At 40.7% G+C, this 15,990-nt stretch overlaps 1 protein-coding gene across 1 annotated transcript in view; it reads left to right on the top strand.

Annotated features, from left to right (window-relative positions):
- Positions 1–3,090: 3,090 nt before the first annotated feature.
- The window catches only part of stx1b (syntaxin 1B), a 58,265-nt gene continuing 45,365 nt past the window's right edge, over positions 3,091–15,990 (top strand). The window contains exon 1 of the mRNA XM_061223927.1: positions 3,091–3,341. Within this exon, the coding sequence (XP_061079911.1) occupies positions 3,312–3,341 (30 nt within the window). The 5' untranslated portion in view covers positions 3,091–3,311. The remainder of the gene's footprint in view (positions 3,342–15,990) is intronic.

Below are 15,990 nucleotides of genomic sequence, written 5' to 3'. Positions count from 1 at the left end.
TGGGCCTCCTGGCATGGTTGGGATTCGATAGCAGACGGTGGGGGCATGGCACCGCACCAAAGCCCCACTGAATTAGCAGGATAGGCCACGGTAGCCTCAGGAGATCCTGTACGCAGATCCTCTAATACAGTGGTTCTTGCAATCCAATTTTTTTTTTCTTAATTAGGTGCTTTTCATGTCTATAAGGATTATTTACCTTAAACCACATTATGACAGAAATAGCTTTGCGATGCCATGACAGATAAAATGCCCACTTAGGCTACACATTCACTGTATTGCAAACAATGACATAAATACTATCTTGCAAACAAATGCATAAAACGAGGTAAAGGCTGAGGTTAATTCATAGGCTCCTAGTTAGGTAGTTGGACACGTTTAATTTCATTAGTAATTTTTTTCCTTAACGTATGAGCACAATGCAGGTTTGCCTTATTATCATTTGCATTTCAATTCTTCATTACCATGGTTAGTTTTGGTGGCCAAGTGTCCACACCTTAACCAATTAGGAGTCTTATTTGTCTCATTAGACCAGACCACTTTTTATGCAATTTGTTCTGCTAAATGTATGTATTGTTTGAAATACAGCAATTAAGACGCAATATGAACACAGGCACAATTAATTGTGGTATAAGAGGATAAATAATCCCTCCGACAAGGAAAGGCGCCTAATTAAGAAAGATTAACAGCTTGTTAGAATTCGAAATTAAAACCAGTATACACAGGGGTAGCCCAGGACCAGGTTTGAGAACCACTGTTCTGACATAGACCCAAGTGATTAACTTTTAAAGAAGGGTTTGATATATGCGAGTCTGCCAGGGCGAGAGGGATGGCTCTCGCACAACAGTGTTGTTTTCTTATTTCATGGGACACTGCAGAGCCTCTGGGCTGAGATTCCTCGCAGCTGTGTTTCTTATGTCACATGCTGTCATGTTACCGGTTAGTCTAACGCCGCGGGCTCTAATCTGCAGCGACTACTAGGATTATTTGCCCCGTAGATTCCCTGTTACTTCCCTATTACCACAACTACTGACAACTACTGACAACTACTGAGGGTTGCCCCCCCCCCCCCCCCCCCATCTCTAAGCTGGGTTCTTCAAGAGGTTTCTGCCCATCAAGTTTGGAGACATAGACATAGACTTTATTATGATAAAAAAGTATTAAAATTTAATATTTTCCCAAAACTTCTGATAACCAAATAATCACTGTTGCACAAACAGCTACACATATGATCACAAAAAATATGATATTTTCTTTATCATATACCTGGTTTTCTACATTTGGATCAGTTCCATTCACGCAGGCCCTGTTCATGCTGAAAAATGGGATGTTATGCAATAAAATTGTACATGTGAAACTGCTAACTGGTTGGTCATCTGAAAACGACTAGTTAAGTGAATGTGGCTGATGAAAAGTTATTGTGATTTATGCATTAACATCATCTTCTTCCTCACAAGTAAATTGTACAACTGAGATTACTAAATTTACCAGATTTAGAGCTTAATGAGTTAACTACCATTGCCTCCAGTGCTTCATTTGTTAATTATGAGGTAACGTTAAATTTGATTTAGTAGACGCTTTTATCCAAAGCAACGTACAAAACGTTGCATATCAAGGTCATATAACAAAGAACCGAACACACCAGATAAGGTATAATTCATATCGGAATACCCCGGTGAGTCTGCAGCATCCACATTGATGCTGCAACAAGACCATGCGTGGTCTTTGTTGTCAGTTCCATTCTCATTTAAATGGCCTATTTGACTTTTATGGATTCTATTATGTGTTTTTTAACAGTTGCACTCTATGTCTAAAATAAACTTGTGATAAATACCGCTTACCGTTTTAATAAGTTTGGAAATAGAAAAAATAACTGTACATTTTAAATACATTTTTTTAAATACATAAAATTGCATCTGAATATAGAAAACCCAGTAGTATGGAGCAGGTCAGCTTGCATGTCTTGCAGTGCTTGTGGCCAACTTTCACTTATTTCCGTTCTGTGTTTCTTTTTCTTTTTTTAAATTCACATAAATAAATATATAACAATTGTACAAAGAACAGAGGCAAATGCCAGAGTAGACACAAATATTTATTTTCCTCTCTGTGTTGCACCCGCTGACCTGCGTTAGCCTCAGTGTTTGTACGCTACGTTGTACGCTCGGTTACACGATTGACCAGAGGAGTCGCTGTTGCTTGATGAGGCAGCAACAATCCCCCCTTCCTGGGCTACGGTATGACTAATTATGCACCGTCTTGCCGGGCCAGCACCCAAAGCCAGCCGTGACATAGCCTACACGGGCACAGCATTGCCATGGTCACCACAATAAGAAACGGTGATTTAGTAGGACAACCCTGTGTTTGTAGCCTGTTTTAAATACATTATCGTGTATTGTCACTTGTCATTTGTCCAGAGTTTTGGTTGACAACTGGAAATCTCTCCCATGGATTGTGTGGTGTTCTTTGGCTGGTCTGTCAGCCATGGCCACTAGGGGGAAACATCGCTGGACCATCTGTGACATTCTGAAAACGACGAGGTTATGACCTAGTCTTAAAATAATAATAATAAAATAATATAAATCCTGCACCTTAATTGTCTTGCACATTTCCATACTGTTTTCAATTTTGGACAAAGGTTTGCTCAAGCAGTCTGCCCACACACAGAAAAGTGGGTGTTTTAGAGAAAATGTGTTCAGAGAAAAAGAAATGTGACCACATCCCACGTTTGTTTCAGCTTTTTTTATCAATAGGTGGTCTGAGGTCCCTCTGTAAAGCTCCTGTCTTTAGAGCATGTATGCGCAAATAGCCTCGCGCTTCTCGTATGTATAGAACCATTCTGTTTATCGTTCACCTAAAACAAACTACAGCTCCCTGGTTGGCATGGAGAGCGCCGGCTGATTACGCTCTGCGGAGAGACATTGACGCGAAAAAGGGCGGAGGGGGAGGGGTAGCAGGTAAAGTGATAGAGATGGAGCGAAGAGGAGCGCGCCTGCGCAGGAGAGTCTCATCCCTCTGCATCGCTTCTTTTTTCATCTTTTTTTTTGCAGCATCAGTACCGCGCGCTCGTATCACATTCATTCGCTGGACACGGAGCGCGCTGCGGGACCACACTGCACCGCTTCGGAGGACCCACAAACACCGTATACGGGGGGATAGAGGAAGAAAAAAAGGACAGCGAGGGTTCATCGGGGAAAAGGAACCCCGAAAGACGACTATCAGCAAAAACTATAAGAGACGGACACTAGGAAAAGGAGAAAACGGACGAGGCAGCAAAATCCAAGCTATAATATTTTAGCCGACACGGCGTGGAAACAATGAAGGACCGTACGCAGGAACTACGAAGTGTAAGCTAACATATTTCTCCCATCCGTACCCTCCTCCCATAATCTCCATTTTCCTCCTCTCTCTCCTCCCGAATCTTCACCGCAATCTGGCGTCCGCTACTCACATCTAACTGCTAGTCCACGGCTAATAATATGTAAGCATTCGATTGTGGAATTTTACAGAGGACGGCTAGCCCAGATGACATGCTAGGAGCGATTTTCCGCATTTCGCTCATGCACGTATGTAGTCCCCTAGAATTAATGGGCTTGGGATGCCCATTATAACATAGATTACATGGGCGAAATAATGCCATTCACCGGGCACGATCAGTCAAAATGCGGCGATCCAAAGGCAAATAAACCACTGAGACACAAGCACAAACATACTGCTAGACGAATCATGATGGAAATAACAAGCCTTTTAATGAATTCACAAGTATAACCAGACGCATTCGTTTGATTGTGGTGGATTAGCAGTACAAATGTGCATCCCGGATTCCATTAACCGGTCAACCGGTAAAGTCTTCTGGCAGGGTATAGGGCATTAAATCTAAGTACATAGAAATATACCGTCAGAATCATTTCAGTGCGCGAATGTCTGTTACTTGCTGGTTGGTTGTAGCGAGTGGGGTAAAAGGAGTGGGACGAGGTCACTTATTGAGATTGTGGAATTTAATTAAGGAAAGTATCTTATTCCAGTGAGAGCGAGGATTTAAAGCAGTGTATATTTTCTTGTGTGTATTCTCCTGAGTTGCACACACACGTGTGTGTGTGTTTTTGTGTGGGCATATATGGATGTTTTATAATAATTGTTACTCTTCTGACCCATCATAGCAAATGCAACTCTCAAAGATCATTTAATATACACGCACATCCCTCTGCAATTAAATTGTGCATCCCTCCTTTGCCTATAGGAAATAGACGCCAATGTAAGGCCCAATGACTCTTTTACATTGGCTAGCCCCCAGTGTCTGTGGACGTTGATCAATAAAAGATTCGCGTAGAAACGCCTGGAATGGATGTTCTGCAGATTTATGGTACAGTGTTAATATTGTCCCGTAACATACCTTGTATGGCGAAATGCGGAATACAGCAAAACTCCGCGCAGTGATTGCAAATATGATGGTTGCTATATTATCCTCATCATTATAACCGTTGGTAAGTGGACGTACCCCAGGGAATTTTGAGCATTTAGAATAAAACGCTGTGCACAGCCTCACTCTCAGTTTGACACTGGCGCTCGCCTCGACGCTCACTGCAGATTCATCGACTTAAATCTTGCTATGGCGTTTGCGTGTGTAATGCAGCATTCATGGAGATTCTCCCCCTTCTTGTACGCGTGTTAATTTAGTGAAGCGATGTGGTTTCTATATTCGGCATATATTATCGACGGGTCGGTCTTGTGTCATCTTACCAGCCCCGACTTCCTTTTCTGTTGATAATGTGTCAGCGATTCTGAAATTTGTGCAAGGTAAATTGCCGTTGTATGTTGGTCCACGTTAACTGGATTAACAATCGTTAATAAGATAATGCAATTCTAAGTTGCAGTTCTGCTAGTGATGGCTGTACGATTGACTTGTGATTATATTGCCTATAATCGTATGATCGTTGGCATCGTGACGTATTTATCGTCCCTCTGAACGAACCTTAATTAGGGATGGGTGCGTATGTTAGGCTACTGAGGGGGCAGCTGACTGTACGCAATGTGTGTTTCTGTGCAAGTGGAGGAGACGGCCGTTACACAGTCGTGTGCGCGTGCGGGTGTGCATTGCAGCACAAATTCTGCCGTCTGTTCCAATCTCATTGATTACAAGATGGGTGGGGGTTGTTTTATAGCAACGCCTGCGAACAGAACCCAAACTGAGTCGCGCACATAGGCTACGTATACCTTAAAAGCACAAGTCTGAAATAGCAAGGAACATACCGAAATACTTCACAAGCATGAATATATATGAAACACTATATCGCGGCCACAACTGAAATTGATTAATTGCACATCGACACAGCACCTGAAATGAATACTCAAACACACAGACACTTTCAGCTGTGAAGGCTATTACCGGTTTGCATCATTTTGAAAATAATTTCTGCTTTAATCACTGAGCTGTTGTGAAGGGACGTGTAGAAAATCTAAATGTGGCCAAAGCTATAGCGAAGAACAATGCAAAGGAAATCAAACTGTCTTGATCTTGTGGTGAGGTCTTTAAAAGTGTATTACCTGACTGTAATTCATAAGGAGCTCAGACCTGAAGATCAGACAACATAGAAATGATGGCTTGTATTTATAAATATATTCTATAAAACATTGAAATCTGCTGTCCTTCAGATAATATACATATTATGATAGATAGTAAGGTCACTAAGACCGTTACATAGATGAGAGAGAAAACATAGTATTTACCAAAATATAACAGTTGTGAATGAGCATTTACTGCATATGTAAACACAAATACCATGCAGTGGGACTATATAATACTTTGTTCTGTACAAATATGCTAATATAAAACACGGTTATGTCTATGTGCTTACTAATATACACCTTAAATGATATAATTTATGATTAACTGGTTTCAAAACCAAATGGGATTACAAAGGTTTTTGTTCCATGTATCTGTGATGGTTCATGGATGTGTTTTTACCTATTTTACATCATTGTAACCACGAACAGTTTAAAAGTATATACATAGGAATTATCTCCTAAATGATGTCCCCACCAAATCACTTTTCTACTATTGTATCATATTTCTCGTCTTCTCCAAATTCCTCTACTGTGTTTCAGTACCAGTCACCTTCTCCAAATCAAGCCAAATAAAAGCACATTCATTTGTATAGAACATCTGTCATAATATCCTTTACAGTGGACCCTGGCCTAAAGCCTTCTCCATAATTTTTATTACTTTACTGATTGAAATTGATTGATTGAATTTTATTGATTTACCATATTACAGTGCTATTCACCTTCTCTCCAAATTGTGGTACAATATTACAGTACTATTCACCTTCTCCAAATTGGTTTACCATATTACAGGACTATACACCTTCAAATTGCTGTATACTTTTCCAGTACTATTCACCTTCTCCGAATTGCTGTACAATATTATAGTACTATTTACCTTCTCCAAATTTCTGTATCATATTACAATACTATTCACCTTCTTCAAATTGCTGTACCATATTACAGTACTATTAATCTTCTCCAAAGTGCTGTACAATATTACAGTATTCTTTATCTTCTCCAAATTGCTGTACCATATTACAGTACTATTCACCTTCTTCAAATTACCATACCAGTCTGTGTTACTGTATAATACAGTACCAGTCATCGCCAACTTACTGAAATCTAACATACTTATCACTCTTCTTCCCAATTATACCACCATAGTACAGTACCAAATAGCTTATACAGATTACTGTGTCATTATTTGCATTTTACAGATGCAATTATGGAATCTTCTTCACTTTTAGTATGAGGCAGATATGTTTGGGATGCACAAATGTCATGAAACATAGCACATATTACTTTTTTATTTCTAGATTTTTGATTTGGAACCATTCATATTGCCGGTCCAACCTTGACAACATTGACAGCAAACTGGTTCACACTGTTTTATCTATACTGTCTAATGTGCACCATCATTCATTATAACACAGGTGGAATAATATAATATAGTAATATAATGCAGTTTGCAACATCCTTTGCGACTGTAAAACAGCAGCCTCGTGCAATCGGACAGAAACCCAAAAGGGTGACGTGAGATTTCAAAAGGCCCTTGTGATCTGTCAGTTGGGAAACTAACAACCATTCTCCCTGCACTAGTGCCACACTGCACCTTTGACTTTGGCACCTGTGTAGTTTTGAATATTTCCGTCGCGTCGGTGCAAAAAAAAAAACCTGGGGAGGAGAGCGTGAAGACGGAGCGGAGGCGCTTGCCCTTGGTGCAGTGACACGCCCCGTGGTGACCGGGCGGGAACTCCGGGAGACGGGCGTGTAGCCTGCACTCTCAGACAAAAGGGTTCCGTGGCCGGATTCTACAGAGGAACCTTTTCTAGTCCCTTATGGAACCCTCTGTCATAGGGGTGCAGGCTGAAAGCTCCCAGGTAACTACATAGGGTTCTTCTGTGGAGTCGCAGGGTTCCTTCCGGGACAGCGTTTTCTGAGAGGGTGGGGGCCGAGCACTGAAAGAAAAAAAAAGAAAAAATCTTTCTTAAGTTTCGATTTAAGTTTTGTAATGAGACTTAAAATCTTAAGTCTTTTTTCTCTCAAAGAGAAAATATTAGCTTGTTTTAATTGTAACTATTTGCTTGACAAGTGGATTTTTCATACCCCAATTGGCTTGAATTGAGTCAAACTGTCCCACCTCATTGGCAATATCTTTGTCAAAATATGGAATAGAAATAAGATTTTAAGCCTAAATATAAGACTAAAATACTTGCTAAGACTGACTTATTTAGTAGTTTTTGCAGTGAGAGTAGCCAGTCACACGAGGGCAGCTCCCCAGTCAGTTGCACATTGGCTGCGCAGATCAGCTGGTGGACTGTGCAGGGAAGAGACGGGGTGGCCCATCCCAGGAACAAATTTATGGAGGGTGTCGTAGTGATAGGAGCGCACGGGGGCTCCAAATTGGAAAAAAAGCGCAATTAAAATTTCAAAAGAGTGAGGAAAAAGAGGAATCATTAATGTATCATTAATGTATTGCAGAGGTCTTAACTTTGCCCAAATATGTCATAATGTACTTTTCTCCCCTATTTTCAGCAGCAAGGTCACATTTTCTGCCATTTTAAGCCACAAAAATGGGATATTAGTAAAAGTAATAGCACCTCGCTAACCATTGGACACATCCTCCATGGATTTGCTCAAATTCAATTCATTTTAAACTACACGGCTGGCACAAGCAAATCGCAAATCAGTATCAGTTGTTTGGGCCCTAATGTATGAGTTTCTCTGGCTCATTCACATTGGGCCAATCTGTATCAAATCTGGCGTCCGGCGTTGCCTTATTAGCTTGTCGGATTTGAATGCAATCAACTGAAAATCGTGGGCATCACAACTGATAAATTTTGCTGCACAAAAAAAAAAAGAAAAAAAAAGAAAGGCGAACGTCATCGTCCACTGCAGCAATATGCATAAAATGTATCATGCATGATTCATAGCAGCCGTTCATCAAATGTGTTCATTACGGCTGGTCTGCCTGCTCCCGCTGTGTATGCGGAGCGGTTGTCCGGCTGAGGGCCGGACTGCTGGAGGGAGCTGGCTGGCGTGTGCGGTAACCCGGACCCTCCCGAACGGGCGGACCGCCCCACAGCCGCATGGCTATGCTAAAGGTCCCCTTTCCCTTGATATGTGGATTATAAAGGGAGCTGTAGGTGCCATAAAAATTCTGTGAAAGTAGCAGTGTACACGGTCCCCGAGGGAATCCGCACAATCCGTAATACGGATTGCATTTAAACGAGCCGTTGGGACTTCCGGAAATTTATGACGTCACAACTGTAATGCTCATTTGCATATGTCTGCGCCGCCCACCTTATAGCCGGAAGGAATGCAAAAGCCTGGCACAGATGGTGTTCAGTTCGTTGTGGAGCTAGCCAGCCAATAAAAACGGAGGCCCATTGATATTAATGAGCCTTAAAGACACAGCCACTTAAAACAGCCTGCTCTTGGTGAGAGGTGCAGGCGAATGGGTACTTAAAACCACAATTTTTGACTTTCTAAACGGTGGTTGGGAACAATTCTCAGTTGTGGGGGTATAATAAACATGTCTTTTATTTAATCGCTAATCACTGCATTTTCATATTTTGGCGGTGTTGTGTATATTTGTAAGTTTATTCCCAGTGGATTGCATATAGCGTTTGTGTTCAGTTACATAGTGTGCGCGGTGGGCCTTTCCTCAGACATGCTACGTCACCGCCCAAAAAAATAACCTGGAATGATAAATAGCTCATTCACAAGTTTACTCATAACTTCATAACACTATGAGCAATGACATGTACACTGCACTCGCTTTTTTTAAAGAGTTAAAACATTTCTAGGTAAAGATACTAGGCTAGATAGCATTCTGCTTCACCATCTCATTCAAAAAACCTGCCACTTTCAAGTCTACATGCTGTATGTGTGTGTGTGTGTGTGTGTGTGTGTGTGTGTGTGTGTGTGTGTGTGTGTGTGTGTGTGTGTGTGTGAAAATCCATGTTGGGTTCAACTGTTTTTCAGTTAAGGAAATTAACTGGAATTAAAATCGTGACTAGAAAAATGACAAGAATAGTATCATATAAGGATCTCAAATCTTGAGTAAGATTTAGAGATAGGAGTTTATAGTTGGAGTTAATTTTTGTGGTGTAAATATTTGCTTGATACTTTGATACCTTAAGCCATTTCTGCTCTCCTGGCTATTCTCCGTCTTTGTCTGGACAACACTTGTCAGTGTTGACGGATGCTTATGGAAGGCATAGCGCTAATTACCACTCACAGGAATGGACAGCAGCTAGCCCTTGAATCAATAAAAATTTTGAACCATCTGTGCTGCACTCCAAGCTATATATGTATACCTCACACTGCAAAAACCAAAATATTAACTTGCGTTAATTAATTTAGTGTTATATTTAGACTTAAAAATGTTTTTATATTATTATTTTGCTTAATGAAAATTTCACATTTGAAGTCTCATTATAAAACTAAAACACTTGTTTAGGCAGACCTTGTTTGCAGTGCAAACTTTCCCTTTGGGAAAAATACATGTTCTAATAGTTATAATTGTTATCATTTGTTATAGTTCCAACCTATATACAGATAATAACGTTGAGCCGGCATGCGGTTCAGTGCTAGTATGGCTCAAAAAAATCAGTCTGGCCAATCTACCTGTGCTATGCACCCAGACTGAGGCAGAGGTGGGCGTGCTCTGTTTTCGTAACGAGAGTAAGGTATTTAAACGGTGTGACTGTGGATTCACCAGTCAGGTCAATTTTCACTTTCAAAACGTTCTCTTTAAATGGGCAGTCGCTCAACACATTCATACTTTTCCAGGTTTATTGCTGCCTTGCCACCTTCACCCTCGACCTGCTTTTGCTGAATTTATTGGTTGGAAAACATTGGTCGCCTCCCAAAAAATTGGGCAGATTGTTGCTCGGAATCGAACTGTACACAGCAGCTCTGGTGTGCAAGGCTATCTCTCACCTACGATCTGCCATGGGTACAAAATTAAATGACCTTTCAACTGTTTGTGCTAATGAATATCTAATTTCAGATAAAGGTTGTTCATTGATAGCTCATTGAAAATGTATTCTGAATTTGACTAATGCTGTCAAACTGTGATTTGTCTGCAAATGAAAAAGACCTTTATATAAATGACAAAAATCTGTCAATGTCTTGGGCGTGCTATTAAAATCAATAAACCCTTTAAAATTCAATTAGATTACCTCCATCATATGCAGGTTTTCATAAACTGAGGAATATATTTTAATCTCCTCAACCTCCCAAAAAAAAAAATTAAACATTTTAAGCATTTGCTCAATAAAAACTGACAGCAGTAACATCTGACAACAGTCAAAAGCTGGCTGTCTTGAAATTTGAGTACAATTTATTGTGCCCTTAATGGGGTCACATTGTCATCAAGCAGCCCCCATCAAACCCTGTCAACAAGCTTTGCCAATGAGTTAAGAACATGTCACTTTTCAAACAAACAGTGACTTAAAAACGTATTTGCAGTGTGTCTGATATTGAAGAATTGATTATTTATCATGGAATTGGGAAGTGTCTATTCAGCGTGGTTATGCAGGTGAATTCATTTCTCGATTTCTGAGGAATGGTTCGTTACTTGGACTGAGTTTTCATCAGTTGTTTCTTAGAAGTCATTTTAAAGCACAGAAGAGATTTCCCAGTTCTACAAATTATCCATACGTAAATTTGTAGGTTTATAAATAGGTACATTGAAGATCAGAGAACGCATGCAGTTATGGCCTGTATTTAGGAATGTCATTGGAAATCATTTTGCAATAATCATTTTGTAGAAATACTTTAAGGAAGTTACAGTAAACACCATTAACCTCTGAAAGCACCAGGCACCACAGCTCAAGGCAGACAGAAAAGGCCCTTTTCAGGAGAAATCGCGCTCATGCGCAGCTTTGAGCAGATGCACTTGAAGTAAATCAATGCTTTACTGCGTCAAAGTATCGGAAAATTCTTCCCCTGGATAAACAACACTTTTATTACTGAAAGGCTTCAATTACGCAATACTAAATAAATGTGACTCTTACTGGCGGTACATTTTCGAGACAGTATAGCTTTCGTTCCTCTGTTTTGGGGAAAAAAAGCAACACATAATGACAGATATGACATAGTAATGAGCAACATTTTTAACCGTAAAGAAATCAGAGTGCAAACTAATGGGGGGGGGGGGGGGGGGGGTCTGCTTTTTCAAGGAACAATTTCAATATCATTCATGCCATTGATTTGCTGCAATATGTATACGATCAGAAGAACACCTGGTGCATGTGGCCCTGGGAACAGATGTACAGTATGTGGCAGTCAGGCCTTATCTTCAGAATTCAGTGCCACATTCCTGTGAACAGTCGGCCCTTATATGCACAGTAGGCCCTGAGATACTGATTCCCGATCTGCTCCTTTACACTATCTACATTCTGGTACACCACCGGGGATGTTTGGGAGCCAAGCGAATCTGTTGCATAATTGATTACTTACAGTATATACATAAGATCGGATGTCTCAATGTGATCACGGATCTTTCCACAGAAAAGAACTGATCTTCCTCGTTGAGCGCCCTGGCGTCATCTTAGTCAGCAGTATGGCAGATGTTTCTTGCATTTTTTTTGGGCCTGTGTGCTATCTCAGCGAGATGAGTTCCTAAGCCCTACAGTGACAACCACATGGTTACCTGAACTGCACCTGAATACACACCTGTTTTGTGCCATCCCGTATGTCATATTCTAACATGTACTTCCATTGTCTGTCCGAAAGTATACTTTATTTAGGCATTATTTCACCCCTGTTTAACCTGGGAAACCTCATTGAGATTACATAAAATCGTGTTCAGTAGTATCCTGGCCATGGATTGGAAGCTATACATATTTCCCCTCTTCATACTGTACATGTTGCATTATGTCACAGAGTACACCCATATTTTGCAGTTGATATTTAATCATGAATTTGTATTGACTTATTTTTTCATGGGCAATGGGAAAAAATATGTATATTTGCTGTCCATCATAGTGATCACCACATTGGCTCAGTACTTTTTTGTGAACCCTTAGTTTTCATCGACTGGTCGCTTACCCTGGGTATCAGTTTGCCGCGGACAAGCCTGTAACCTTAGGCTATTTGACCCTTTTAAAAGCAGGTTTTGGAATGTTTTTTTAAAATAATTTTTTTTATCAATGATCAAGAACTTTAATTAATACTTAAAAATAGATTTTTATTTGACAATATAAGCTAATATTTCTATAATATTGGCCTATACATATAACTGCAAGACTATTATAATTTATTTTCCACATGTGGCCAGTGCTGTAATGCTGTGCACAAAAGTATGATACATTACATTACATTACATTATTGGCATTTAGCAGATGCTCTTATCCAGAGCGACGGATAAGTATAGCTTTCTGATGATAGCAACTGATGAATGAGGCGGATGAGAATGATATACTCATTGCCTACACAAACGCGCTTGCAAACTGTGTTCATGCCTTGCGATTGCGATTTCTACATGAAATGCTCCAAAAAGAGCAGGAGAAATCTATGGCGTCTCGCTGATCTCAGTTCACACTTTCCTAAAACAAGCCCCTGATATCCTGTTGGAGAATTGTTGACGCCCACAAATGTATCACTTTAATTTAGCGACTGATTTCCAAAGTCAGCTAGTCAGCTGTTAAGCATCAATATGAAATGGAACACTGCCTCCACGTGATTGGCTAGAGAATACTGCAATGCAAATGGGATGGACACACCTACTCCACCTGACCCCAGAACACATATTTTCAAAATTATGCAGAAGGCGGAGCCATGCTGAAGCAGCGAATGCAATTACTCTTTAAAGGGTTAAATGCATCACTGTTATGTATTTGAACAGCCAGCCAAGCCCACGCCAGACTGGACCTCTCGAGCTAAGTCAATAGCAACTGCTGCCAATAAACACAGGTGCTTTGATGTGTAATAATACTCAGTTATATTAATTGATGGTGGTTTGAAAGGTGTCCAGGTTTGACGCCGTATGGGTGGAGAATGACCCCAGGGTGACATTTTGGAACATTTGTTTTCGTCACTTAGCACTGATGAAAGAAAGGGCAAGGAGGAATTTTAAAGCAACAAAAGCGTAGCAGTATTTGATCAAACATGTTTTTAATGTTTTTTTATTTCAAGAAAAGGCCAAAAGAAAAAGGAGACACTAATTTCCATCAGATATGCTATGATGGTCCATGGCAAAAAAGGCCCAGGCTAAAGTGTCATAATAGAGCATCAAACATGAAGACTACTCTAGAGTGTCAAACAGGAGTGTCACAAATGAAGACTACACTAGAGTGTCAAACAGGAGTGTCACAAATGAAGACTACTCTAGAGTGTCAAACAGGAGCATCAGACATGATGACTACTCTTGAGTGTCAAACAGGATCATCAAACATGAAGACTACTCTTGAGTATCAAACAGCATCATCAAACATGAAGACTACTCTAGAGTGTCAAACAGGAGCACACACATGAAGACTACTCTAGAGTGTCAAACAGGAGCACACACATGAAGACTACTCTAGAGTGTCAAACCGGAGCATCACACATGAAGACTACTCTTGAGTATCAAACAGGATCATCAAACATGAAGACTACTCTAGAGTGTCAAACAGGAGCATCACACATGAAGACTACTCTTGAGTATCAAACAGGATCATCAAACATGAAGACTACTCTAGAGTGTCAAACAGGAGCATCACACAGGAGCGTCACACATGCAGACTACACCAGGTTAATTTAAAGCGCACACGCACACTTTCTAACACTGCAGAATCAGACAGCCCAGGCAGAGCTACTCATCATGGCACTGACAAACCACTGCCTCCTACAAACAGTGCCGGCTTGGTGTTCTTAAATTGTCCATCATTGGCCGGAGGGAAAACCAATACCCAAGAACACGGTCATGCAGCACGCACAACCCCAGGGTTCGTTAGCTGACCTTCTGCTGCTGGGTCACTCAGTCACTGCGATGCCCATACTGAAAAGAAATACATTTCACAATACATTACACATACACTTCTCAATGTGCAGTGCAGTCCGTATATATTTGGACAGTGGTACAATTTCCGTTCTGCAATCCAGCACATTGGATTTGAAATGAAACAATGAATGAATATGAAATGAATATTTTTTTTCCCATTTCAATAATAAAACTGTTTAGTTCGGTAAACCTATTGTTTGGCGTATATTTTTTTACATATTCCTCAACACAATAATGGCTTGTTTGACTGTTATTGACAAAGCATGGTTACAGCTAAATAGTACAATTAAGTCTTGTCATTTTTACACTGTGGACATCCGCCTTAGAAGGGTTTTAGTCCTGCAATGAGACTTAAAGGGCCAGTTTCACAGACACCGATTAAGCCTAGTCCGAGACTAAATTCAATTTTGAATGTAGATATTACCTTGTTCTGAGTTACCTTTTACTTCACATGTGAAATTGTCTTGAAATCAGTAAAAGTATCTTACCTCATTGGCAATCTTTTTGTCTTATTTAGCAAAAAGGTAACAGAAATACATCCATCCATCCATCCATTATCTGAACCCGCTTATCCTGAACAGGGTCGCAGGGGGGCTGGAGCCTATCCCAGCATACATTGGGCGAAAGGCAGGAATACACCCTGGACAGGTCGCCAGTCCATCGCAGGGCACACACACCATTCACTCACACACTCATACCTACGGGCAATTTAGACTCTCCAATCAGCCTAACGTGCATGTCTTTGGACTGTGGGAGGAAACCGGAGTACCCGGAGGAAACCCACGCAGACACGGGGAGAACATGCAAACTCCGCACAGAGAGGCCCCGGCCGACGGGGATTCGAACCCAGGACCTCCTTGCTGTGAGGCGGCAGTGCTACTCACTGCGCCATCCGTGCCGCCCACAGAAATACAATGTACGTTTAATTATTAGACAAAAATAGACTAAAAAGAGCTCTTCCAGTGCAGTTACCCTGCTTCACGATACAGGCCTGTGATGACTGTGTTTAGGTGACTGTGCTGTGCTGTCAGTCCTCATTCTTAGTATAGAAATGGATGTTTTGTGGGCATTTATGAACATATAATTTGAAAATGTACACAGCCTCCGGTCCTGAATTTGCCTCTTTTCCTGTGTAAGTACTGCTGTGTGTAGGCGACCACACATTCTCTGAAAGTCAGCTGCATCAACAAAAAAAGAAATCGACCAAGTCACTGAATTATTTATGTTTAAACAGCTAATTATGCAGTCAGCCAAAAATCATCAGATCAGATCAGGGCTGGTCACAATTACTGAATAGCGAAAGGCAAGAATTCGTAAAAAAGCGAATTCGTAGTTGTATTAGATCTGGTTCCCCAACAAAATGGTGTCCCCCTCTGCAGGACACTGTCCAAAAGGCCAGTTTTTTTCACTACAGTTTGAACCGTGCTATTCTAAGAATTAAATGGTCAACATGAAGA

Source organism: Conger conger, chromosome 16 (genome assembly GCF_963514075.1).
Source record: "Conger conger chromosome 16, fConCon1.1, whole genome shotgun sequence".
In the NCBI taxonomy this organism is placed as follows: domain Eukaryota; kingdom Metazoa; phylum Chordata; class Actinopteri; order Anguilliformes; family Congridae; genus Conger; species Conger conger.
The sequence above is the reverse complement of the archived record's forward strand: the minus strand, read 5'-3'. Positions and strand labels throughout refer to the sequence as shown.